Genomic DNA, 20,175 nt, shown 5'->3' on the forward strand with positions numbered 1-20,175 from the left:
TTGATCTTTTTAATGGCAGTATGAAAGTTTTCACCTGATGTTTGAACTCTAGACATTTTGTCAAGAAGTTTCAGCGGTGGAGGCATTTCCGTGCCCCTTCACCACCTTTCACTGGGGTGCTATTCATTGTGACAGCCTACATCACTTCTTGGTGTTGCAACCGCAGCGCTAATGACAGAAAGCCTCTACAAAGTGTGGTGACAAGGGCAGAGGGAGTCACTGAAGGCTCAATCCTGTCTTTGGAGACCATTTCAGAGGATAGATTTAAGAAGAAAGCTCTCAGTATTGTCAAAGATTCTTCTTACCTTTCCCTTGGGTGGTTTAATCTCCTGCCAGTCTGGTAGAGGACAATGTATTTCTAAATTAAGAACAACCGGTATGTGCAACAGCATCATTCCACAGGTTGCTTGTTGCTCACCTCTTACAGGAGTTTAGCTGTAGTTATTTTATATGTCATTAAATTAGAAAGTTGTAAATATTTCCACTCTGCCAAAACATATTGTGGAGTTCAACAATGGCATATTAACATGATCAAACAACTGTGCATTTTTATGCCTTTTTGCATTTAAGTTTGTAAATATCAGTCACTTAATCTTATTTTAACAGTAGTTACACTTCATAGACTCAGGTCCATCTTAAAATGAATGTTTTGTCTGTAATTTTGTAAGGTTTTGCTACACTCCTGACAAAGTATTTACCCCCTTTTAACGTCCTGCATTTTTCACATTGCCATATAAATTTTAAAATCAGACAAAGCAGCCTGAGTAAACAAAAATTAGGATTTTGTCTGTGATTCCCTCTCCCACCTAGGCAAAAATTAAATAAGCATGTAAAATAGAATCTGTCTGACAGCATGAAGCCCAGCATAAGGGCTCAAAAAGCGACAAATCACACCCCAAGCAAAAGAATTTAAAGAACATATGAGAAACAAAGAAAATAATCTATATTCTGGTTACAGCTATTCTTAAGGATTTAGGACTCCTTCAAACGACAATGAGTGCTGTTATCCACAAATGAAGACATGGAACAGTAGTGAACCCTCCCATGAGTGGTCTGCCTTCAAAAATGACCTCAAAATTAGTTCAATCACTTATTTAGGAGGTGACATAATAGCCCAGAAAACTCCTGGAAAACTACAGCTCCCACGCCTTCCACTAGGTTCAGTGTTAATGTTTAAACAATAAAGAAAAAATGGAGAAAAATGGAATCCATGAGTGCCAAAGTCAAAATGAAAATTAGATGCTCTCCAAGACTTTTGGGAACATAGTCATTGTACTGGAATTTGGAGTGGCCTAATCAAAGTTAAGATTTAAATCTAAATAAATCTCTGCTGGGATCTTTCAACAGACTGTTTCTGATTAGGATGAGCTGAAATTCCTCCAAAGCACTGGAAAAGACTCAGTTAACCACAATGTTCCTACTTACTACATTTAAATAGCTTTTCACCTAATAAATTAAATTAATTAATTTGAAAGATGCATTCTGTATTGATTCCGATTATCTTTGTTTTTGATATTCAAGTTTCTGATTATCAAAAATGCAGTTATTAAAAAAAGAAAAGAAGGGAGAAAATAGGAACTTTTTTTCCCCACATAACTTTCTTCCCTTCTTGTCTAGAGAAGAAATTCTCTGCTTGGTGTGAATGAATTTTACACATATCTGTGATATAATTGCAGTACTCTTTAATCTTGAATGTTCATGAAGTCAGTTAGGGTAATAATCTGCAGTATGCTTTAGACTTACCCATGCAGGTTGGTGGATCCGGCTGCCAGTAGAACCTGTTATCCATTCGTACACATGTGATGGTGTCTTGGCCTTGCAGCTGATAGCCGGGGTCACACTGGAAGGTCATGCTGTCACCGGGCTCTTTACTGTCTCCGTATCGAGAACCGTTTACGGGGATACCCGGGTCATTGCAGGATGTCGCTGTTGTGGCTGCAAATTAAAAAAAAAAGATAATAATAAATATTGGTACCTGGCATATTCTCATCAAATTTTACCTACATTATTTGCATGATGTAGCTTTCATCAAGTATTTGTATGAAAATGACATGAAATGTATTTTGGAAATGTTTATTTCCCAAATAAAGTTTATTCAGCTTATATTCAATTACCATCAGCTGAATAATATGTTGGTTACGCTAATTAACTTATGTGATGCAATACTTGGCCAAAATTTTTGAAGATATAAAAAGATGGAGTTAGAATTGATTTAAGACATCATTTTTATGGATTTTTGAATTTTTTCCCATTCAAATTTTGTTTCAGACCAATAATCATCCAGAAATACTCTTGTGGCAGTCTATGTCTACAAACTAACACCATAATTTGATGTAAATTTTATATCCTTCAATAAGTTACTTACCCTTTGTTGTCTATTATTACAATCATTTGCTAAATATCAGTCAAACGTATTCTTATGTTGCAAAGCTTTCACAAGAAATTGACTTTTTGGGCAAATGCAAACCCCAGAGAGTATGTTATGTAACACTGCAGTATTATCACAGGCTAGATTATTTGAAGACCTAACAAGTAAAATAGCATGGATTGATTACAAAAAAAAAAAAACAATATCAATCCACCATCACTGCACAAATAGTAACTTGTTTTGCTTTATTCAAACCTACATCTTGAAAATTATTTAATAAATCTTAAAATGTATATCCAAGTTGCACTAGTTTACTTCTTTCATCAGTTTAATGATCATAGTACACAGAAGACAAGACAGGACAAAATTGTAGGGAAGGTCGGTTGTAATATTAATTGAATCCAAAAACCTTTGCCTATTTAAATAAGTGCAATGCTTTAGTAAATCAACATGGAGGTAAATATAAGGAATCATTACCATAGTAATGGAATAGCAGTCCTTTGATTACCATGTCAGGGTGTGTAAATATTTATTGTTTTAAATTTGCGGTGGATGTGGGGAACGCAGAGGGGAACAAGAGATAAAACGTACTGAGTGTAAATATTCATGCCGTGTTTTACAAATGACAGCCTTGTGCATCAGAGTACTGTTCACAATAAATGACACAGAGGCTTACAAAGACTAAGCAAAGTTGTGCCGGCCAACGGAAATGTATGTGAGACTACAGGAGTTTACCACACACCAAACCTGGTAAGTGTCAGATTCACCAAAAAACTCTACAGAATACTAAAATAAATCTTCTAGTTCCTTTATTTGAAAGCATAGTTTGCTTTAAGAAGGATGTGTTCTATCCAAAATTGAACCGCAGGTCTCTGGGGGCTCCCCTCAGTAGTCTACTTAACATGCCTGGGTCTCCTGGTGATACATTAAGTGTCTCATTTGGTTCTCTAGCTGGAGGTTTTCCAGAAATCCTATTATATATTGTATTAGTGCTATATTAACTATTATATTTCTAATGTAAATGGGGCTTGTAAGATAACCTAAAGCTGCTTGAGTTTGCTAATTAGGTAATGTAATTGTTAAGTCAGTAATTGGTTTTTCTTTATGGAGAAGAGATATAGGCCATCAATTCGAGCAGATGGTAAACACCGGTGATTTCACCAGATCATGATACATTTTCAGTTGAATTCAAGGCCATATTTTGATGAGTCCAACCTTAATGTAAGCTTCTTACTAGAGAACTGTATAGAAAATCCTTGTTTGCTGATAAAATAATCAGCATCAAACTGTAGAGTGAGGATGTTGAAAGTCGAGTGGCTATCTTCAGGCAAGGCTGGGCCAGACCACTCTTTCAACAGGATCCCACCGTCTGAGGAGCCAGATGGACCGTCCCAAACTCTCAGAATATCGTGGCCGACCTCAGTGTCAAAGACAATGAAGTGGAGGCTGAGAAAACACAAAGAGGAAAAAGTATTTCAACAAAAATGAAATTAAGAACACTCCTGGCAGGCATGTGAGTTCGCATACCTGTCAGCAGCTTTTTTTATTTCAAGTTTCCTCAATTTTAGTTTTAATTGTGCATGAGGATGAGCGATACAGCATACACAACTGCTTTATATTCACCTGATGGTCTTGCCTGTGTCTGCCTCTATAGTCCAGGTACAGTGGAGGTTGTTGTCATATGGAGCCGGGTATCCAGGGGAAAGAATCCGTCCAGACACTGCTCCAGTTATGTGACCTCCACACTCCGCTACAAGAACAGCACAAAGAAAGATTGTTTTTGAACTAGAAATTCCTAAAGTAAAGCAGATAAACAATACTTTAGTAGCGGAAAAATACAACTGTGTCAAGTGTGTTTGCCATTTGTCAGAATTGGATAGAAAATTTGCAAACTCAAACAGCAAATAAGCCAATCACATGCTAGCAACTCATTTAGCAAGAAAATGTAGGCATCTGGATACAGTGAAGACAATTTCTAAGGATAAAAAAGAACATCGTAATGAAAAGAACGTTAACTTTGATCTGGTTTGAGTGGTTTCAGAGACTGCCGATCCACTGAGATTTTCATGTGCAACCATCATGAAAAGTTTACAGAGAACGGTCCAAAACCAAGAAATATCCAGTTAAGGGTGGTTATGTGGAAGAAAGTTCCTTGTATATGTCAGAGGTCAAAGTTGAGCGAGCAGACTGGCTTGAGTTGAGAGAAAGACAACAAGAAACACATTTTTACAGCCCAACCATAGTGGGGCCACTTCTGTCAGCCCCAAAACAGAAAACAGCATACTTTACTACTTTTGTTGATCATGTCCATCCCTTACTGACAACAGGCTGTTCATATTTTAATGAATTACATTGTAATCAGATTTTTTTTAAAATGCTTAATTCATTAGATCCACCTTGGTTTTGTATTTCAAGGTTAGTGAAAAATGTTGAGGCCTGTCGTCCCATAAGAATTATTCCATATTGTTTACAAATCAGGGAAAAAAATGCTGCTTCAAGCACAAGTGAGAGACATGAGTCTTATCTTATTCTTTGGTTATTTTTAGTCTAAAGGCAAGGGGGAAGATACAGGAAGGCTGCAGGCAGATTCAAAATCATAGTGATTGTTCACAGAATCCTTGGTGGCTCATTGAGCCAGCAGATCCCTGCTGATAAGAAAACCGTTTAGTACAGAGCAGGCTTCATGTATCTGTGTTCTGTGTACTTGCATCTTACTGCCCTATGACCTACAACACCATGACAACCTACTTTCATTGGATTACCTTGGGCAGGATGTAAATAGATACACAGTCAAATGTGCAAATCAAAACAAGGACACAGAAGGACAAAAAAGCAACACACTGAATAGAATCCTGTCACTCAGATATGTTTTTGTCTCAGTCACTGTTGATTAAATACACAACAGTTACGATGGTTATCATAAAAAACGGAAAAGTACAGATATCTACAGATGATACTGAAAAATCAAATTTTGAAAGAGTTAGCGACCACATCCGCATGCACATCTACTGGTGTCTGTAGATGCCCTGACACTTTGAAGCACTGACTTAATGAAACCCCTGAAAGTGTGTTTTGGTGTTTTGGAACCAGATGTTGGCCCCATCTTTTAAGTCCTGTGAGTTGTGAGCCTCAATTGACAAGATATGTTCCTCCAGATGCTCTACTGAACTGAGATCTGAGTTTGGAGATAAAGTCAATAGCTCGTACTCTTTGATGTGCTCTTCAAAAGATTTCTGAATTATTCTTTACTTTGTGGCATTATCTTGCTGAAAAAGACTACACCCATCAGCATGGGCGTAGGAAGCGGGGGGGACGCGGGGGACATGTCCCCCCCAATATTGGAGAGAGCCACATTCGTCCCCCCCAATAATTTCACTGCAGTTGCGAAGAATTTTAAAATCTTCCACTCGCGTGCTTTTATTTTGAAGGCGCATAACAGCGCATTTAGCAGAGCGCTTCCTCCCCCTCCCCCCTCTGAACGGCTCAGAGTAAAGACAGCAGCAGAGAAACTCCGTTTGAAGGAGGTAAACTGTCTGTCAGGAATGTTGCCATAAATATCGCTCGTTTATAACATCTTATTGTCAGTTTACTTTCATATATAGAACTAAATCTTTTTGGTTTAGCTGTTTAAATTCTGGAATAGTCACATGTCCAAAATTTTACCACTAACTTTAACAGTTAGCTAGTCTAGTCACAATGATTTAGACTGAAACAGCAGGAAAATGAGCCTTTTTATTATTTAAACTGAGCAACACCTGATCATACTTAACCACTTAACATGTGTTTATATATTATATTATATTATATTATATTATATTATATTATATTATATTATATATTTAGGAGAACAGCAGTGCTAGAATGATGTTGAAGAAAGGTGAAGAAGCTCTGGTGAGGTCTTCATTTAGTTTATTGAAATATGTATTAACTCTTTTTAATTTTTAAATAAACTATTTTATTATGAGAGGAGCAGGTCAGGGAAGACATAGGAGAGCCAGTTGGCGTTTCAGGGTGTGAAGATATAAAAATTATATTAATTATAATAGAACCAGAAAGGAGAACAGGAGGAGACTGATGTCACGTTGATTTCTTTCAACGTTTCAATATTTTTTCATTATTTCCACACCATAAGGTTAATGGTTAGAAGATAATAAGAAAAGTGCTTGAGGAGAGGTTTAAAAATAAATTAGTGAAAATTTTTGCTACACAGTAAATAGAGTTGAGATGTATAATAATGTATACATCTGAAAATTAAGTTTAAATTCTCATTCTGTATGATAAAACATACTTTTTATATTTAGTTCACATTCTGACACTGTACATTACTGTAGTGTCTGTTGTAAATCCATGAATCCATGCAGGAACATCAGGCTGCAGAGAGTCAGAGGGAGGCAGAGACAGAAACACATATCCGTAGATATTTTAGTTAAATGTTTGCGGCTGAAAATGACAGGAGAAAAAAAACATTTAGTCTTTTTGCCTCAGTGTTTTTCATGAATCTTTGGTAAGTTACTGAATGCAGGGCTGGAAAGTGAGACTGAGTTAACAGTGAGGAGCTAAGGTGTCTGTTAGACGTGAAAAGTATAATTTTTGTTTATTTTGTAGATCAAACTGTTGCACTGATGTAGAGAGATGTTCAAGAAGAACAAAACTTGATTTTTTAGATTTTATTTTTGTTGGTCAAACTGCTGTATTGAGTTTAAAACTGTTGTGTCTTATTTTAGGAGATGTTTTCTACTTTGGTTTTAGAAATAAGTAGAACCAGTTCAATTACCAGTCAATTTATATCAATGCATTTTGACCAATAAGATACATCAGAATCTGGTCGGCTCTGTGCTACCAGAGTTTTTAGCTTGCTAGTTGTGAGGCAAATGCTAAAGTGAGTGTTCATCCTGGAATGACAGTCATTATACTGCATAACTTTAATCTGATTATTGGATTGTAAATAGTAACGTGTTAGAATACTTGTTATTGAAACAAGGGTCAGATTAGAGTAACGCGTTGCTGATGTGTTGATGACATAATTGTTTGACATTTCTGCTCAAGCTATTTACTCATCTGTCAGGTTTCCGATATGCGTCCCCCCCAATGACAGACTCGTTCCTACACCCTTGCCCATCAGGGAGTAAAGGTTTCATAAAAAGATTTTATTCTATTCCATGATCCAGGTCGCTTTTGGTGGTGGACATGTTCACACTAACTGGTCTGCAGCTATGCAGCTCCGTCTAGATTAACTTCTTCAGCAATGTGAGCTACAGCGGACCTTGTTTGTTTGTTGGTGTGAACCACTGCAGATCGCAAACACCTCAGAGGCCAAAGAAATATTGGAGATTCTCTGACCCAGCCATCTAACAATCACTCAATATCAATGAAATCTTCACTTGAAAATGGTCATGGTGTCACACCTGACCGGTTTGTAGAGAAGATCGGATGAGCTATAAACAGGGGCAAACAACCATGGTAGAAAAGAGGCCAACAAACGTAAAAGAGTCTGTTGACTACATGTAGGCGATAAAAAGAGAGAGGCAGCAGAGCAAGAGCCTGGGGCAAGGCCATTTCATGATCTCTATGCTAATATGCTCAGATGTGGGAGACAATAAGACAGACATAGATGGAAACAGTCAGACAGGAGGCAAAACAAACAGAACAATGGAGTGGGAGCTAAGGCAATAGATTATTCCAGGTTAAGCCATTAAGTATTGGTTGTTGGATTAGCTAAAGTAAGACAGGGATAAAGCACCTGAAATTAACGATAACTGAGTGAGAAAAACAGTTTTAATCACATTCCATAAAAAGCCAAAATCCATTGTCATCCAAATGCATTCAGTTCACTCATAAACAGATGCACATTCTTCTTGTTGCCATTAGCAACTGTATCAGGCTGGGTCCCACCCCACAAAGCACAGGTGTATTGGCACAAGGTTTTCTTTGTGCAATGTCCCTGCATCTATCTGGTATGGCAGACATTCTTCCAGAAAATTGTTTTTCTACAAAAATGCAAAAAGTAAAAGTACTTCTGGACAAAGCAGACACACATTTTTGCTAGTACTTTACTTGAGGGACTAAAAAATCTGTTAGAAACCGAATTCAATTTACAAAATGCTGGACAGAAATGGCAATTAGTCAGTGACATGGGATCTAACTGGATATTCTGCAGCCAAAACTTCAAATAACATTGTTTGTAATAAGATTTATACCTGCCAAGATATGTCTGTCCATCAAGCTAAGGAAGAACAAGCAACTTTGACTAAACATGGATTTACATTTAGAAGCACAATATAACTTTTTAAAATTATTTTGTGAAAAGTTAATTTTTTTTAGAGATGCATGTTTTCTGTCTGCAGTTTACCATAAACCCATATTGGAGGCATTGCAGTTACAGCCAGATGAGCCCAGAATGTTACTTTCTGACCTACATGGAAAATAGCATGTTAGCTAACGTTGCACAATACTCTTAAAATATCATCTCTGCTGTAAAACCTGACCACGACAGAATCATGCTGTGTGGAGCTTTTTATACAAAGAATAAATAGCAAAATGTTTCAATCTATATGCGTAAAATTTGGAGAGTAAAACCCTGAACAACTTGTAGGTATACTGGTGGTTCTCAGTTTTTTCACTCAGGGGGCCTGAAGATACTGTATATCCAAATTCAAAACTTCTTAAAAGACATTGACGGCCATGTATCCATTTTCTTACCACTTCATAATTGTGCACTACTTGGTGTTGGGTCATCATATTCAAAACCAGCATTACAAAAAACTCAATTAAAAATGTGTGATCGTATAACAAAATATGAAATAATTCATCAGGTTTAAAAACTTTTACAAGACACTTTTCTAGAAAAGTCTAATTACCAACAAGGATTCCATGAACAAATATCAAGTCACGTTTAGTAGACTGCATGTAAATTATATACTTATTTTCACATTGTGTATTTTTTTTTTCTGGATGTCAGATTATTTTGTTTTTACTTGAGAATAACATCACCATACAATGACACTGTCAGACATTTCTTTGGAAGAGAGCTAACTTTATACCATCAAGAGGGGACCAAATATTGACTGCTGAAACATTTATTGTCAAAAAACTGATAACTTTGTGTTTACAGATGAAGCAGAGAGAGCAATTTTTATGCAAAGGAGTTGTAGTAGTACCATTACAAATATTTGCCACAGTGTTGAATCAGTCCCCATAAGCTCTTTTCAAAGTATTTGCCTGTGTTGACTCACATATTTGCCTACTCACTGTCTTTGAGTCATTGTGCTGCAGCCTACAAACTGAATCTAGTTACTGTCAAACGTCCTCACTTCATTTATTGCTAAACTACACAAAAAACTGCCCAGAGGTTAAAAATTAAACTTTTGTTGGACTGAATTATTTATGCAATGACATCTACACGTTTGCTTGCATACTAACCGATACAGGAAGGCAGTGGTTTGTCCCAGACACGCCTATCACCACTCAGACAGGTAAGCGTACTGCTGCCATGCAGGGTGTACCCTGGGTTGCAGGAGTACAGGACGAACGTATTGGCATAATGCCCATCGTCCTGGGTTTTATACCCATAACTGGGAACTCCAGGCTCCTCACAGCGAACCAGATCAAAACCTAAAAAAAAAAAGAAAAATAAACACATATGCAAAGGGACAAAAGAGGGAGAAGTGAGACACACATAAAGAACAACTGATCTGTTGTTAAATACCATAAATTCTTGGAGAGAAACAGAAGTACTAAAAGTGCTTAAAAATGTTACGGTGTTCTACTTATATGCCCATTTTTAACGTTTCAAAATTTAAATGTACTCAGAAGTGTTCACACCCACACCCATCCAAAACTCACAAAGACAAAGATTGTTTTCCGAGCTATTTATACAGAGCTAAAATGCCTAAGATATGAATCAAAACTAGATTTTTTTTTAAAGCTTTTGTTCACCAGTTATGCAAATAGGCAATGACACAAACAAACTCTTCAATGGAAACTCTTACACAAGAAACTTTTACTTTAAATTTACATGAGCTTGAGCAGGATGTCGGTAAATGTCAATCTGTTCCTTTATCCATTAAACAGATGCATTTCACTTCCGTTAACCTTTCTTGTTATTGTCTTGTATAGATGTTCAGTCATTTCTTATTGCTACATTAAGACATCCTTTAACATTAGATGTTCATGAACCTTCTTGTTTCTCTCTCCTTCTGTATGTTTTAACCCTAATCTATCAATCACTCTTATCCATGCTCCATCTCCTCGGTTAAAAGCAAAAACTCTGAGGAACATGTCACCTTTTTTAGTATAACGTCTTACAGATTGAGGGTAGTTTAATGGTTTTACTGACTTACAGAGCACCTATAATATCCATATACCATTTACCCTCATTTGTTTGTCTCGCTCGTTCAGCTGCTCCACCACTCCAGATGTGTCATCCTCACCTTCTTTAAATGACTCGCAGATAAATGCTCCTTTAATAGCCTCTTTGACTTATACAACGGCTGCTCTGAAGTTTTTAACAGGTTCTCTTTAAAGCCATTTAAATGAGTGTGTGTATGTGTGTGTTTGTGAGCCAGAATGAGAGCCTGTTTAAAGCATTTATGTCCTAATTTCCTCTTTCAATGCCTGTTAAATTAGAAAACTGAAATAGAGCGGGAAACCAACCGTTTGCCTCAGTTTACTTGTTATATTAAAAGAAAAACTATGCAATGTCCTAAAATTAACATGTAGGGGATGTGACCAGGTCTAGTCATCAACATAAAATTCACTTGACTGATACACAAAAGAGATGCAGGATCTAGGAAGAGGGTAACGTAACAACCTTATCTTTCTGAATTTCAATAAAAAAAAGGTTGTAGATGCAAAAAATTAGCCCGTAAGAGCTTAGGAAAGGGTATTTTTGTGGAGAAATAAAAGTGTAAAAACTGTTTATGTGAAAAACAAAAATGCAAACCATGTCAATCATAACCTATTTCTGTTACGTCAATTTAAAAAAATTATAGCGCTTCACCTAATTTATGGAAAACATGACAAGAGCATGGGATTAACTCACTTGTGTAAGTAAGGCGGAAGCCCTGATCCGTTCCAGAGGCATTGCTGTTGAACTCCATCCATAAGTGATTGGACGTACTGTTGATGACACGACCCATCATTCCATCAAGTGTAAAGTTGCCAAGAAGACGGGATGTGGTATTCTCTCCATCATACACCTGTCAATCAAAACACAGTAACGGTGTTGAGCCACATTAATAAAACATGAGTTTGAGTCATTTTGCTTAGCTTTGCATCAGAGCACACTGCAAGTTAAATCTACCAGGCACCTTCCATGGCTGTTTGTTTGCTGCAGTGAAAATAAGTAAGAGTAAAAGATAACTGAAAAATACCTTACACAAGTCTACACATGTCATTCAACAACTAGTTTTTAAGTAATGATCATTAGCAGTAATAACAGTGCTATATCTCTAAGAAAAGGTTCTTGTGACCTTTCTCTAACTATAGGATATAAAATCAGTCTTGGCTTGGAACAAAGGTACTGAGATTTCATGGAAATTTCAAAAACATTAACTTTCACAGCATAAAGTGTATTTTTACAGAATGTCTGAGGTTGTCTGTTTGCCAACTTATTTACCTCCATATATGTGAGTTCATCAGAACACCACAAACCCCCTTAAAAGAGAACAAAGCTTTGCTCTCTCTAGACTCCAGTTGTGGTATTTATAGCATCCAGCTTTGACATAACAAAAGAATTAAAGCAGAACAAAGTACCTGACCAGCATTTTAATGCATGACTGACAACATAAGGAGTTGGATTACATGCCTTTCACATTAGTCTTTGACAGGGGGGTAATTTGGGCTGCACACCTACCAGATGATAAAAGAATTTGGGGTTAAGGAACAAATTCAGACTTTTGAAAGTTCAAGGCTCAACAATTCTAATCCATGCAATTATTATTCTGCTATCAGAGTAACTTCTTAAATCAAAATTATAAAGACGCATGAGTCGTATATGAATTTATTTGACTTATGTTAACATTTCACTTTTTAAATTACGTTAAAACCAATCACATGATTACTGTTCATTTATAAAATGCTTAATTTTATAAGGTCTAGTCTGAGCAATGTTTGTTAGGGTCTTTGTAATTATTTCTTCATCATTTTTGAAATTGTTTTTAAAACTCCATCAATAGTCTATAAGTGGATGTTGTGTTCTTGCAGAAAACAGCTGCTTAATAAAAATTAATAAGCAACATGGAAATGTTTCAGTTTGTGTAGACTTATTTGAGCAACGAGCTTCTTCAGAATGGACACCATTATTCAAAGGGTTTCAAACCAATTACATTGCTACAATAACTTTCACATGAAAACAGTAACATGGAATTTTATTCATGATTCAGGCTCTAGTCATCTTACAAAGTTTCCTCGCTATATGTTGCCAATCCCCCCCCAAAAAAATTGCTGACCTGCCATACTGATGGTTCCCTTGAGCACAAACACCAGGCTTTGATAAGTCACACTGTGCAAACCTCCAGGGCTACTAATGCCACATACTATGATGCAGCATCTGGCATCTAACAGACAGGTTTGTACATCCCCTCAGGCACTTTCTTCTGACGCACTCTGTGAAACTCTCCCATGCCATAAGACCTAATGAAAACCAGCATTTGACAGTGCTCTGCATTTATTGTGGTCACCGCAAACCTTTAGAGTTTATTTCATGTCCAGTGGCTGTGGAATACCCTACAGAGTAAGGTGAGGTAAGGTAATTTTATTTACATAGCACATTTTCAGCAAAGCCAATTCAAAGTACATTTTAATATTAAAGACCTCGAAAGCTGTAGTAAAAAGTGATTTTTTTTCTGTTTTTATTTGTATTCTTTTGTTTTGTTTTTGTGAAAATCATTTCTAAAATCCACAGTTCAACAACTCAGTGTGTAAAGTTTTGTGAAGGTGCACATTACTGTTTATGATATATCAAAACCAAAAACAGCATAGTAAAATGTAATTCCTGGACCAAAACAACATACAGTGGCTCTGCCAACAGTTTACTCTTTGTTGATTGGCTATATGTCAACTTCATTTCTAAACAATATGAAATCACCAATTTTTTTACTGCTTCACTTTCCCCCCACAATCTAAATCCTTATGTCCAAATGATTAGAATATAACCATACACCTGTGATACTGCAATAATAAAAACAGCAATAACACACCAGCTGGAGACCATTTGCATTGCAAAACAAGAAGATCCAGAGAGTGAAGCTGTAACAATCTCAAACACTGCCAAGAAGTATTTCAGAGGCCTATTTATTTATTTATTTTTTACAATAATGTGAATTTTGATTAACTAATGTATTACTATGTTTTTAGGAACATATTCTATTTTCTCTTTAAAAATGTCTTTAATGCACTAAAGTAATCATGACGATTAATATCAGGGATGTTTTTGGAAATTTGAGATCTGAAATCAACATTCAGCGATTAAAATGGTGATTTGCTGGCAAATAATGTTGAATGCACTTTGGGGGAATTAGTTTTGAAACTTTTAGTGGAAAATGTTAAAGCTTTAAGTACTTCATTGTGCAACACTGTTTATTGCCATATCAAGGCTGTTAAAGAAAAGGTGAATTGTTCGTGCTTGAACTGCTCAAGCTTATATTTGGCAGCCTGTGACATTTTCACAGATGGATGGTGACAGGTCTGCAGGTGGCAGGAATGCCAAGGAAATGGGCAAAGGTGATGTAGTGTTCTATCTTTACAAGTGCTGCCAGTCAGAGGAGACAACGCTGCATGTAGATACAGCCTGTTTGAGTGTGCGGCGGTGATGGAAAGCACAAATATGGAGAAGGACAGTATGAAATGGCATGACAGTATCTGCAGCCTTACTCTGCTAAATTTCATTTTCCCTTACACGTTCCTCTCCCTCAGGTTTCCCTCTCAGTGCCTGCCCAATTTTTGTATTTTGCTTTCCTCTGTTGCTCTTTCTCTCTTCTTCCCCCTGTTTCTATAAAACTCAGTATGGTTAATGAAAAGCCCTGCAGCTCATAAATCAACATGTCACCATCTGCCACCCCTCCTCTCTCTGTCTGTCTGACTCCCCCCTTGCATGTTCTCCTGCCACCGCTATTTTCGTAACAATTCCTCCACATCCTTGTTTAGTTTTTTTGTTGTTTTTTTTTTCATTCAACTTATCTTTTTATTTTTCTGCAGAGGTCAAGTAAATCCAAGTTAATGCGGTCGAGTAATTGACCACATTAACTTAGTTGACATTTTGGGTTAAATTCAGCTGGGTAAGCGATTTCTTTGACGGTGTCAGGCTAAAACCTTAGCCAATAGCAAGAAGAATTAATGAGCTGGTTCATATGCTCAAGGAGGTTTTTGCCTTAAGCTTTTGTCTGGAGCTGTCAAACAAATGATCTGTGTTCAGCGTTTTCGCCGGCGATGATGGGAGTTAGCTGCATTACTGCTAGCCTGAGGATCCCCAAGCTAATTGCTAGCCTAAATAAAGATTTCCCTGTTTTTATTTTAAACTGTCATTTTCCAGTGAAAGAAAAAAAAAAACATCATATATGTTCTGGTAAATAACAACAGAAACTTAGTTTAAAAGATAAATTAATAAAAACTAAATCTTAGTGAATGTAATTTAATTCCACAATTCCACTGGATATTTTTTTTCAAAGCTAATAACATTTCTATTTGTTAAAATCAAGGCATATATCTTTTTAACACTTGTTTGTTCCCATTACGTGCTCATAAAGATTAAAAACTGTTGCAAAAAAAGGTAAAAAAAGAGATTGAACCATGTTTTGTATGTCAGCCAAACTTCATTAATACAACACTTTTCACTAAGTCTTTCACAATGGAACATAACAAGCTTTTTCAGAGTAGAATATAACAATAGCATAAAGATAAAAAATTAAATGATGAAAATCAAAAGCAGCACACAGAATAAAAGTACTTATTACAATTCTAAGAACACTTTTTGAATAAAAATTGTCAATACAACTCAAAAATAAGACAAGGACATTCCATTATTCACATGTCGCTGTTTTAAAGGAGCTATCTCCAGACGCTTTAAAACACTTCTAAGGAACAATCAGCATTCTCTGGTTAGCTGACCTGAACTTCTCAACTGATGTTTAGTTCCTTAACAAGCCAAAAATGTAATTAGGAACTTGACTTTGCAAAGTCGTGAAGGTTAACAGCAATATTTTGAAGTGAACTCTAAAAGCACCCAAAGATGAAACTCTCAAATCAAGGATGTCTTTTGTCAGCTCAGTTAGTCATCCTTATGCAGATTGTTGTGCCATTTAGAAAGTTAACTTATTATTAAGCTTTTTGTTAAGACAGGTAAATAGGTAGTTGTGATTATCTAAACAAGAAGGAATAAAAGTATAGGTAGTCATCTCTAGTGCATGCACTTTCACTGACCTTCTAAGTTTAGGAATATTTCTCAAGTAAAGAATTTATTTGTGACCACCTTTTTTTTTTTTTTACAACCCACATTCCACTAAATAAAGAAACAGATAGATAAATATGGTAAGACACGTTATTAAATCTGCTTTTAAGTTTGACCGAGACAGTGGGGAAATCAGAAACAGGACTGTCCTAAAATAGAACCTGGAGGGACTCCACAGAAAACGGTGATAGAATCACATACCAACTATTTAACACTGAACTTACCTTTCAAACAGAAAGATAAGATGTGAACCAGTTAAAAGGAAGAACTTTTCAAATTACAACAAAAACTAATAAAAAATACTGCCTTGTGTCAGAAAACCCAACGAGTAAGTTTAGGTAAGGTGAAACTGTTAACTTTTGCTTGACGAGATGAAAGACTTACTCTAAACAATTCACTCGTCAGCTCTTTGGGAGCTCTTGGGATCTTCATTAACGGTGGCAAGAGGACAGGTAAGTGGGCAGAGGCATTAAATGGCGATGGGCCATGGCTCAAACTAGGCAGGTTGAAACAAGAAATTTCAGTTCCTGTATATGTAGAATCAATTTATGATGTTGAGTTAAATTTAGAACATTAGAAAGTTATTGGCACTCAACGGTCACCCTAATTAACTAAACTAGAAGAAAAAAGTGTGTCCTCGTTAAATTTTGCATTCTTACAGAATCACTGCAGTTTGTATATTTTGTTCCATTCATCACAAATGTAATTATTTATCACACTAAAAACCACATTTTTTGAGTAAGAGTGAGAAGTCTGCTAACAATTCAAGAGGCAGCTTTTTGCTTTGCAGTCTATGTTTGTCTTGATTCATGAAATATGTATGTGTAGGCAATAGGAGTAGACAGCACCTAAAGACAGCTGCATAATCTATAAACATATCTTCATCCAGCCAGAGCAAAAGGCATTAAAAAAACAATACATTGTACATCCAGTAAGACAGCTTCAAAAACGCAATATCCCATCAAAACTGAAAGCTGGGCAAATTCTCCTCTGATGCTTAGTTATGACCTTGCATTACAACCAAAAGCAAAAAAAGATGTTTACAATAAACTATGGAAAAAAGTTACACTTTAGCATTATGTGTAAAGAATGACATGACTAACCAGGATTCATTAAATTAGGCACTGATATGTATAGTTTTTTTCATTAGACAATCCTAAAAGTGCAACTTTGTATTAATCTGACTTTTCAATATCAATTTTTTTTTTTAACTTATGTTAAAAAAAATAATAAATCCACTGTTACGGCAGTAATTTGTACAAACTGAATGCTACGTGCTATTGTTATAAACTGAGAGTTTTGGCATATATGTGGAGAGAAGATTTGTACGTTTCTTGTCATGGTTTTCTTTAAATGTCTAAGTTATTGATAGCATTTAGGCTTATTTGTGTCTGTTAACCATCTCAGTGTCACCCTTTCTTCTCCTCTAGGAAATTGTTCTTTTTATTAACTTTTATTTCTGTCTTATACCTTTTCCTCTGGGGACATCTTCAGCTTTTACAATGGCATTAAGCCGCTCTAAAAGTCAGGGAGAACTCTGCTAATACAACCTAACCACAGACACACTCAACTGATGCTCTCAGCCTAAGACTAACAACAAACTCTCACCACATACCAACTAACCAGGCCCTCACTCATAGTGCTAAGGCACATTGTGAATAAAAACAACATAAGACTCTGTCAAGACTGAATCAAGACTGATTTAGGGATTGAAGATGAAAAGTGGCAGTTAGGTGTTGTTAGTAAAATGTATTTCATTACACGGTTATTACCAAGTAAGAACACAAATACAAAGTAAGGTGTTTGTCAGTTTGCTGGTTTGAAACATAAACACCTATATTAACCGTAAAAATGAGTCCAAGTAGACCAGAAAGTGTGCAGCAGAAAAGGTGAAAAACAAAAGAACCAATACGTGGCAAGAACCCAATGAAAGTTTAGACCTTAACACAGTTGAGCTGCTGTGATAGGACCTTGACAGCAGCATATTAACAAATGTTAATATGCCAGAAAGTAATTACTCAGCGTTACTGCTACTAAAAGTAACTATACAAGATGTTCAACCATGGCATGCTGAATTTTTGGCAAGCGACTTTTTAAAATTTGCCTTTAGTTTTAAAACATTTTAACATGCTGGAATCGGTAATTTTGTGCATTTTAGTTTTGTTTTGATCATTTAGAATGTGGTCGAAAAAGAGATTATCGTCACTTTATAATGACTTAACCATAGACTTGAAACGTTGCATACTGTTTTTACCACAACAATGTACTTAAATGCCAAAATAAATAACTTGTACAACACACTACTATGATCACACCACACAATTGTGATGTCTGATGATAAGTGCAGATGGTTCAGTCACAGGTATTTAATTTTAGATGTAAACACAGTAAAGTGTTTGCATCTTTGTAAACAGAGCTCTGGGGTTTTGATGTATAGATAGGTTGGTCTTTAACAGGTGTTAAAATTACTTGAATCTCACCTCATGTGTAAGAAACACTCTCACACACACATCATATTTTAAAACAATTTCCAGAAAGTCTATCTAACTACCCCCATCACCCAGCCCTCCCGAGATTATACCCCAAGACACGTTACACTTTTGTTTTATCGTGAATACACCTTTAAGATCCTTTTATACGATCGCTTGGTATTCTTGTGAGTTATGGCTCCTCGTTTTACTTACAGATACCACAAGCTGCAACAAATGAAAGTGTATAAAAGCCAAGGCCAGCCCTCAAATACAGCAGTAATTCTCCCAAGAGTTAGAGGAGGCTGATTTGTTCCCTTTCAGCTTCTGCAGAAGCACAACTATCAACACTAATAGAGAACATTGTTAATAACCCCCAGCAGGAATGTTTATTGCTCTGCACACAAATATTCAATACATTTAAAAGGTAGAGCAAACCTTGATAATACAATTTAGATATAATACTGCTCTAGGAATTCAAAGCCCTTACTGCAATATGTGTTTTACTTCCAGCCTTGTTTTTTTACACAGTTCCTGTAAGCATAGGTTCACATGGCTGGAATATGCTCATTAATGCACTAATGAAAATAGAGTTTTACTGCATAATCCATAGATGTTTACAACCTGCCAAAAATATCTGATTTGTCCTCGCTTGTCTGAGTGTCATGTCATGCACACTAGGCAACTACCATATGAAATATTCTTTAATTTTACACTAGCTAATCACACAACAGTTATGCTGAAGCATAAACTGAACAGGAAAAAAGCTTATATTTCATATTATACTGCAAGAACACGCATCTGGATGATATAATCTTGCACATTCACCGTTTGTGTGTGCATGTGTGGGCATAGATCCCTAAATAAATTAAACATTTATGGATTTTCCACCTGGGGGAAGTTCATACTGACACACGTGTCTGGGTGTTTGTAAGAGACAAACAGAGAGCTAGAGAGAGCAAGAGAGGAGGAGAGGGAGAAAGACTAAGCATACCTTTAGATAGTCTCCATCTTGCAAAGAGAAGCGCTCAGCTTTCAGCCTGATTCCTTTGCCCTTTTCAGTAGTGATGCGGTAGATGCACTCATGGTTGTTATCGTAGCTGGAGGGAAAATTTGGAGAGAGTAGAACACCTTCTGGTCCTAGCGTGGAAGCTCCACACTCGGCTGCAGCAGGGAAGAAAAGCAAAGAGGAAACAGTGTGGGTTAAAAAAAAAGAAAAAGAAAAAAAAGAAAGAAATTGCATCAATTCTGTATAATTATCCATCATTGTCCATGCATATCTCACTTCCACATGAAAAAGAATGATTAGTGTATAATGCATATCAAGGATACAGTGCCTTTAAAATGTACTTGCACCTCTTCCTGGGATATGTTATGTTCCAGTAACAAACTTCAATGTATTGTTTGCAATTACCAACTCATACTGATGCATAATTTTAATTGGGGAAAGAAATTGGCACAGTCCAATTACATTTGCACAACTACAAATTTGAAATGCATATGTAATCACTCAGCTACCCCTAAATCAGATCTAGTGCAACCAATTGATTTCAGACAGCGTATATAGAGTCCACCTGTGTGCCATCCTTTTTTTTCCCCCTCAGTATTAATACAGCTGTTCTGTGAACAGCAGTGTTTAAACAGCATCAGACTAATGCACACCAGGCACATCAGGGATAAAATTGTGAAGAATTTTAAAATAGGGTTAAGCGTTACAAAAACTGTTCTAGCATTAAGCTGTTCAACAAATTGTCCAAAAACTACAATTGTCTCCAGTAAGCCTCATAGGGTCAAACTGGCGCATTACAGTCGTCAAACATTAGCAATTGGGTACAAATTAAATCTTCAGTAAATTCCAGGCCTCATTTCTCAATAGCTGAGGGTCCAGACTCTCT

General features: G+C 36.3%; 1 protein-coding gene across 2 annotated transcripts in view; it reads right to left on the reverse strand.

Annotated features, from left to right (window-relative positions):
- The window catches only part of csmd1b (CUB and Sushi multiple domains 1b), a 436,793-nt gene that overhangs the window by 122,020 nt on the left and 294,598 nt on the right, over positions 1 to 20,175 (reverse strand). For both annotated transcript variants that reach the window (XM_088004350.1, XM_088004351.1), the window contains 6 exons: positions 19,275 to 19,444; positions 11,409 to 11,565; positions 9,788 to 9,979; positions 3,992 to 4,118; positions 3,603 to 3,814; positions 1,744 to 1,935 (listed from right to left, as the gene is read on the reverse strand). In XM_088004350.1, coding sequence (XP_087860476.1) covers positions 1,744 to 1,935; positions 3,603 to 3,814; positions 3,992 to 4,118; positions 9,788 to 9,979; positions 11,409 to 11,565; positions 19,275 to 19,444 — 1,050 coding nt within the window. The remainder of the gene's footprint in view (positions 1 to 1,743; positions 1,936 to 3,602; positions 3,815 to 3,991; positions 4,119 to 9,787; positions 9,980 to 11,408; positions 11,566 to 19,274; positions 19,445 to 20,175) is intronic.

Source organism: Poecilia mexicana, unplaced genomic scaffold, assembly GCF_051168715.1.
Source record: "Poecilia mexicana isolate PSO_F unplaced genomic scaffold, ASM5116871v1 scaffold_3, whole genome shotgun sequence".
Taxonomy (NCBI): Eukaryota; Metazoa; Chordata; class Actinopteri; order Cyprinodontiformes; family Poeciliidae; genus Poecilia; species Poecilia mexicana.